Source organism: Bubalus bubalis, chromosome X, assembly GCF_019923935.1.
Source record: "Bubalus bubalis isolate 160015118507 breed Murrah chromosome X, NDDB_SH_1, whole genome shotgun sequence".
NCBI classification, from domain to species: domain Eukaryota; kingdom Metazoa; phylum Chordata; class Mammalia; order Artiodactyla; family Bovidae; genus Bubalus; species Bubalus bubalis.
This window is the reverse complement of record NC_059181.1, coordinates 92,443,948-92,451,932: the sequence shown is the minus strand read 5'-3', so window position 1 is coordinate 92,451,932 and position 7,985 is coordinate 92,443,948. Positions and strand designations below refer to the sequence as shown.

General features: G+C 39.9%; 1 protein-coding gene across 2 annotated transcripts; it reads right to left on the bottom strand.

Annotated features, from left to right (window-relative positions):
- Nucleotides 1–2,067: 2,067 nt before the first annotated feature.
- On the bottom strand, nt 2,068–7,975 carry HNRNPH2 (heterogeneous nuclear ribonucleoprotein H2). Of its 2 annotated transcripts, none has more exons than XM_006051849.4 (2): nt 7,817–7,975; nt 2,068–4,331 (listed from the first exon to the last, which is right to left on the bottom strand). In XM_006051849.4, exon 2 carries the CDS (start codon nt 4,276–4,278, stop codon nt 2,929–2,931), a length of 1,350 nt encoding a protein of 449 aa, XP_006051911.1. In that variant the 5' UTR covers nt 4,279–4,331; nt 7,817–7,975; the 3' UTR covers nt 2,068–2,928. The 2 variants fall into 2 exon arrangements, with proteins under 2 accessions (XP_006051911.1, XP_006051912.1); XM_006051850.4 differs by having other exon boundaries at nt 7,829–7,973.
- Nucleotides 7,976–7,985: the final 10 nt, after the last annotated feature.

Sequence of the window (7,985 nt, the reverse complement as noted above, 5' to 3'; positions counted from 1 at the left end):
AAAAGACCTTGATTTGTAGATAAAACTTACAGTGCAATTGTGTATCAATTCACAGGGTGGTTGGGGTGGGGTGGGCCGGGATCAGCCAAGGCTATCCTGGGGTTTGGTGACATCTAGTGGCTAACTGAAGAATCTTTGCTTATACTGAGAGAATGTTCTGGAAAATTAACTGAGCAGCCTGGAAAGCAAAAACTCCTACTTGTGAACCCTCTGAAAAAAGCCTCCTGAAAGCCTTAGGAGGGCAAAGTAAATAACTGGCTTGGTATGACATGAGTTGAAATGGTATCTTGCTTTCTTAGCAACTTTGACAGAAATTAGAAGTCATTGAGAAGACAATGGCAGAAGGCAATGGCACCCCACTCCAGTACTCTTACCTGGAAAATTCCATGGATGGAGGAGCCTGGTAGGCTGTAGTCCATGGGGTCGCTAAGAGTCGGGCATGACTGAGCTACTTCCCTTTCACTTTTCACTTTCATGCCCTGGAGAAGGAAATGGCAACCCACTCCAGTGTTCTTGCCTGGAGAATCCCAGGGATGGGGGAGCCTGGTGGGCTGCCGTCTATGGGGTCGCACAGAGTTGGACACGACTGAAGCAACTTAGCAGCAGTAGCAGCAGAAGTCATTGAAGAATTTCAAATCACTACCCACTGTATCCTCAGCATGGTTTTCAATAAAAAGTGTCCTTGAATAGAATGGAATCAGGTAATACCAATTTGGTAGTTGCTTCCGACTTCAGAGCGTTTCTCTGGGCTCAAGCTCTAAACAGACCAAGGATTTCCAGGCTAGGCAGGAAATCTACAAAAACATCTATCAAAGTTCAGGTGCAACTGGTATTGGCCTGAGGGCATCTAGAAGTGTAATGGTTAATGACCACTATGATATGGGCAGAAGTGTAAGGTAACCTCAGATGTCACAGGTTTTCAAAGTCCTCACGGGAGATGCAAAGTATTATAAATAGCCATACACAATTTATACTTTCATAGAAAGTTTAAACTACTTGATACAGGATAGTGGGGGAGGCAATCAAAAATCAGGGAGCAAGCAGCTTCTTAGAGTTGCATTTTAGGGTTTATAGGCTTGTAGCCATTACAGAACTATGATGAAGCACAAAACATGGTCTTGAGACCAGCCACATCAGCAGATTCTCGAGCACCACCCCCGAACTACTGAATTTCAGAAACTCTTAAGAGTGGGCCCCAGTAACCAACGTTTTAACAAGCCCCATAAGATGATTCTGGCGCATACTAAAGTTTGAGAACGAATGATTTAAAACAAGCTTTAAATGCCCCCTTAAAAACCTTAAACAGCTGATTCATCTCATTGTACAGCAGAAATCAACACAATTTGTAAAGCAATTATCCTCCAATTAAAAAAAATACCTTAAAGAGTGTTCAGAGACTATTAACGAATTCATGGAGGACACCGAATTGTTTCTGTAACATAGGTTTACTTCTTCTTTTAAACATATAAAGGTGTCTCAGATCTTCTGAACTGACAGTTAAATGAAAGAGGATTATTTATTGGTCTTTACTTCTTTGGATTTTGGAGCATGCTGCCCTGAAAAAGTACAATGTCTCCAGAGTAGCTCAATAGTCCTGTGGATGTGATGAGGATAAACATAGAAACAAACACAAAGATGCTCCATCTCAATATTAGTCTAAGGAAGACAAAAGTAAAATAATAATGGGATACAACTTTCAACTAACAAACTGGCCAAGATCAAGGAGAAAAATGTGCTTCATTGAGGATGCTATGGGGATCCTATGAGGATTCATTCATATGAGGATGCTAAATTTTTTAAAATACACTCCTAGTGGAAACACAAAGTACCATAATCTTTCTGGCAATATAAATCAGAAGTCTCAAAAATGTGTGGACCTTTGACTAAGCAATTCCACTTCTAGGAATATATCTTAGAAATAAATAATGTGCAATGATGTATGTATAAAGATTTGAAGATACATTTATACTAATTAAAATTAAAACCAATTTAAATTCCACCAGCAGAGGACTGTATAAAAGAAATGGCTTCTAAGACAGAACGTAATAAAAATGAAGCTGTACAAGATTTTTCCAGTTTTTAAAAGGAAGATTTATTTAACAAGTTTCACTTAGTACAATACATCTAATGGAAATCACAATACAAGGAAAGATTTAAATCAAAGCCTCAGAATTTCATACAAACAACATGACCAAACTCCTAAAGTATTGGTATTACATCTCAAAATTGTCCCAGAGCTTTTTTTAAAAAAAAAATTAAAAGTGTACACTCACGTGCCTTACAGGATATTAAACCAAAAAGCTAGAATTAACAAACATGCCAAATGTTTTCACTTGAAATCGTAGACACAGCTCCTATATTTGAGTTTTTACAGAAAAGCATGTTTCTCAACATGCATCCAAAGTTTTCAATGTATCATGGTATAAGAGCAACATTTAACATAAGTGAAATTGCTTTAACCTAAATACGCTTACTGCTTAAGTACACTCCTATAACATAACTAACTTGAAGAAAGCTGAAAGTTGTTTTAACAGTTATGGTCAATACTGAACTTTGTTATTACATCCTAAGTGAATGTTTCAGTGTTCAAAATTACTGAGCTTGAAGTTTTAAAACAATCCCGACTTCCACTTTACAGTAAGCATGAATTACAAGCCTGTAATGCAAAACTGTTAAACTTAATTTTTGTTTCTTAAAAAAAAAAAAGAGAAAAAAGAAACAAAGAAAGAGGGAGGGAGGGTAAGAGGGAGGGAAGGAGAAAGGAATGAAAGGAAAAAAAAAGGAAGCTAGCTGACCAAAAGTGATCAGAATCAATGATAATTCCCATGTACCAATCATACTGGATATGCCTGACACCATTCCTATTCTAGTTAACTCCCATAAATGCACGGCTGTTATTTCTGTTGTTGTTCGGTACTCCTTCTCTGCCTAAGCGAGGTTTGATTGATAGTCACTGGAGTTTTCCTGCAGAACTTGGTCATATCCACTCATACTACTCTGACCACCATATCCACCTCCGTAACCACCACTCAACTGCTGACTGGCAGGACCTCCATAACTAGACTGGTTGGATATGCCCATGCCTCCCATCATTTGGCTACCATAAGCTCCACCACTTGCCCCGGCTGTAGAATTCAAAAAGAGTTCTACGTAGCTGTGATCATAGGCTCCCCCACTCGTGCCTGCAGTAGAATTCAAGAAGAGCTCCACGTATCTGTGTTGCATGTTAGCTTTGTCTTTTGCCATAGCTGCCACAGCATCTTCATGAGTAGCAAATTCAACATCTGCCTCACCAGTAACTCTGCCATCAGGTCCAATTTCAATGTGTACTCTCATGGGATTAAGAGGTGAGAAGAAATTGTAAATATCATTCTCAGTGGCTCTGTAAGGTAATCCCCTCATGTGTACACAGTGCCCTGTGGTGCTCTGAAAACTGGACCCACCATCTCCGTATCTATGATCAGACATTCCTGAAAAACAGTAATTGAGGTCTCTTCCAAATCTATCAGATCCAAAGCCATATCCATCATTATAGCCACCATAGTCGTCATAGCCTCCATACCCTCCACCATAGGCACCCCTCCTCATCCTTTCAAAACCAGCCCCTCTGCCAATGCTATTATACCCTCTGCCAGCCCCTGGCCTGTCATAGGGACCTGGCCGCTGCATAGCCATGAGCTTTCGAGGGGGGTCATAATGGGTTCGGACTTCAGCTCGGCTACTCTTGAAGATCTCAATGTACCGGTGCCCTATTCTTTCCTTGTGTTTCTTTAAGGCCTTTTCAGCTATCTCCTGCGAAGCAAATTGCACAAAGGCCTCCCCTGTGCTCCGCCCCTGAAAGTCCACCGGCAGTGTCATCCCATTTGGCACAATTTCCAACCCTGAAAAGAACTGAACAATCTCTTCCTTGCTACAGCCAAATGGGAGTCCTCTAAGCCGGACGAAGCCATCATTGGCAGTATCAGGACTATTCGGACCTGTGTGCTTCAACACCCAATCCATTTCAACACTGTTGGACTTGAATACTTCAACATATCTGTGTCCCATGGTTTCTCTGTCCTTCTTCAGAGCCAATTTCACTTCATCTTCAGACTCAAGTTCGACAAATGCTTCACCACTTGGTCTGCCTTCTCTGGTGTAGATGAAACGAATACCTGATGTGCCGTTTTGGATTTTACAATCGGAGAAGAAGCGCATCACTTCATCAGCTGAGCAGGACCAGGGCAGGCCCCTGACCTTCACCACGAACCCCTCCCTGCCTTCTGTGCTCAGCATCATGGTGGCTGTTGAATTCTTGCTGGCAGGTTCGGTTCAATGCAATTTTGGTATAGCTGAAAAAAAATTAAGACTACTGTCATGGAAAAATGTTCATAATATGGTTAAGAGAGAAAAAGAAAACTATTAATAGAAAATTACACTGATAGCTTTTAATTAAGACACTTGTATATAACAGAAAGACTTCACCAAATTTCTAACTCATTCATTCATTCAACAACTATTTGATACCTATTTTATGTGCTGGATACCATTAATGGTGGCTATTTCTGGGTGGTAAGATTATGGGAACTTTGTTTCAGGGAATGTTTTCTTTGGCTACTTCTGTATGTTCTAAGTTTTCCACATTCATCATATATAAACACAAAGTCAGGAAAGATATACAAAAGATGAAAAGATACACAACATGAATGGCAACTAAATCAGTGAGAGACATCAAGACATAAAAGACAGCTACATCTGATTATATAAAAATGGAAAACTTCATTACATCAAAAGATTAAACATAAAAAACAAACAACAAACAAGATAACTACAACAAATACATTACTATCTTTATTATATTGAAAAACTCATATAAATTAAAAAAAATCAAGTAAATATTAAGGCCAAAGAGATAAATGGAAAAAAGACACTACAGAGAATTTACATCTTCATTTTACGTTGTTCAGTTGCCAGATCCAGTACCAGGTTCTGGCATATAAGGATCAATAAGCCCAGAAATGACTCATGGTCCTACAGAGGCACTGTACATCTGTACTGAAGACAAAATGGGCAAATAAACATTTCTCTACTATGACATAATTATGGACAGGGTGAAAGGGTGTTATAAAGCAGGGATTGACTGGTCAATTCTATCAGCGTAGAATAGTTAAGTGAAAAGGACTAACCGGCTCAGGGATCCACAAATTCTAAAAATTATGATGGAGCATAAAATAGGAGGAGGCAAGGCAGGAGATACGGCTGGCAAGGTATTCATCCAGGAGGTCTTATCAGACAGACAAGGGCTAGAGGCCTTTTAAGGGTTTTACATGGGGCACTGAGGGGAGGAGAGAGGCAGGGAGGGAGGTAAGGAGAGAGAAGTGAGGGGAGGAAGGAGAAGAAGGAAAGTGAGGGGAGGAGAGTCAAGTAATCAGAACCTTTCAGAAAGATCACCATGGCAACAGTGTGACGCTCAAACAGAGGGGGTGGGGGTGACACTACCAAGAGCAGCTAGAGCTCTGTTAGAGATATGTTAAGGTATTTATATAAGGCAATGGCACTTTTAAAAGGGGGGGGGAGGCAAGATACTTTTTAAAAGGCGGGAGAGGCAAGATAATGATCTATGCATTCAAAGCAGTGGACTCTGGGAGACTTGGTAACAGATTAAATGTATGGGAAATACAGATGTGAAGATACAGAAGAGTCTGGGAAATGTTCAATCCTCATCAATCATCAGAAATACAAGTTAAAACTACAATTAATTGCCATTTTTTATCCATCACCACAGTGAAAGTAAAATAGGAAGGATAAGTTGACACTGATATTCAGGGTTCCCAAATTAGTTTCTAATATACTCCCAGAGCAGTGAAAGTTGATGCAGTATCTCTGGAAAGCAGTTTGGAAATATGTCATGCCTTTTGCTACATGTAACTTCTGGTTATATGCCCTAAGAAGATCTGAAATTCAGACAAAGGTTTATGGAGCTAAATATTTTTTGAAAGATATTTTACTAAGAAAGATGAAATATTACCCACTTTAAAAATTGGAAATCGAATAACATAAGAAGCTACTTATGCTATAATCTTAAGTGACCTAAGATCATAACTGTTTTATAACCACAACTGTGAGAAAGATATATGTTCACATATCCTTCGACCATGCTAGAATTCCTTCCAGGAACCTGGTCAACAGAAATACTCACAAATGTTCACTGTTGCATTGTTAGTGATGGCAGAAAATTAGAAACCTAATTATCCATTAATAGGGGAATGACAGTGAATTATACTTTAGCCTTAAAACAGAAAGCCATGTAGCTGTATTTTTTTTTAAATCTTCCCTGACCCTGGAAGATTTCCCAATTAAATTAAATGAAGGAATAATGTACAGTATGAACCTACTTATTTTAAAATATAAGCAGGCACATCTATATGTATGTAAATGCAGAGAAGTTCTGGAAGCACGTAAGTTGTTTTTTGAGAAAAGGAGCACTATAGGGTAGCAAGAATGTAGAGGAATTTCACTTTTTACCCTATATACTTCTAAATAGTTTAATTTTTAAAAATCATTGTAATTGGAATTCTTTTAAAAGTTAGGAAAGTACATGCATGGGGAATTTGTCACATGTTAATAGAGGCTACTCTGAGTAGTAAGTTTATGGTTTTTTCAACTTTTTTCAATTCTTTTGTGCATTCCTAATTTTCTATAGAGAGAAATTTTATTTCAGCAAAAAAAAAAAAAAAAAAACCAGAAAACAAATTAAAATGTTTACTTTTGTGATATTTCGTATAACAAATTTGATAAAAATTTCTATTTTTGTATGTGTATGGCTTATCTGACATGGTCTGGGAACAGTGGGCCTCTTGGAAAGAAAGTACAAAGTGTACTAACGTCCCTAATACTACACCAAAGATTAAAGTCAACATTCACTAACTCCCTAAGATGTGCCTGGAACAATGCATGTGCAGTGCTGTCTTCCTATAGATCATTTTCAGGTCTGAGTGACAGATTTACACACTGGTTTTTTGCTTGCCTTAACTCTTGGACGACCCATTCCATTTAATGTCCCTACAGCCCTCTAGGCCTTAACATCCCGTGTGGGGACACGGAGGTTCTGCTTCATCACTGTGTCTCCTGGGAAGGCCACGAGGACTCTGTTGCCTGAAGTAGAAACCCGGATTCCATTCATGAGTTAAGAATTTGTGCATTTATGTGCGTGTTATATACAGACGTTTTACAGACCGAAATGCTGAGTAGTTATCTGCGAGTGATGAATTACGTGTATTTTTTTTTTCAATTTATAGCATACCGTTATTTTTCCAAAGTCCAAAAATTGAACATGTAGCTTGTTAAAAGCCGGAAAAATAAACGTTATTTAAATATTTAATTCAGTAAAAACATTCATTGGGCGCCGCGGTCAGGCACGCAGTATTTGCCTAGATGTGACTCTACAGATCAAATTCGCTTGGTGCCTCTCCCTACAAACAATCAGGCACTGGAAACTGGGTGCCTGAATGGGTGGACTAGCATTCAGACCACTGGACTCAAGATCTGTTTTTCCTAATCCGGGGACGTGGTTTTCCAATGTTTTTCAGCTTACGGTTTCTCTTAAGGGTCCTTTGAGACCCGCCCAGACAGACAGATATACAAAAACACAGACAGTCACGAGCGTCCACCATTTCCCCACCAGGCGCAGCAAAGGCGGCTTCCCGGCACTGAGATGGGGGAAGGGGGAGCGGGGGAGGGGAAAGCAGGAACGAAAAAGGCGGAGGCGGCCCGCGGACCCCGCTTTGGTCTGCATCATCACCACCCCCGGGTCCCCGGTTCCCACCCACACACCAACCTCTAACGATACCGGATAATTTTCCTCTTTCTTCCCTCAAACGGCTTATAGCGAGACGGTAGACGACGACCAGAACTACTTCTGCTCACGTAAGCGATAGGTCACGTGAGGATCTACGTCATGTGAGATCTCGATCACGTGAGCACCGCTAGGCTCTAACCCCGGATCA

Bases quoted from the DNA above. Each gene is read 5' to 3' on its own strand.
- HNRNPH2 (XM_006051849.4), bottom strand. From the start codon at position 4,278: ATGATGCTGAGCACAGAAGGCAGGGAGGGGTTCGTGGTGAAGGTCAGG.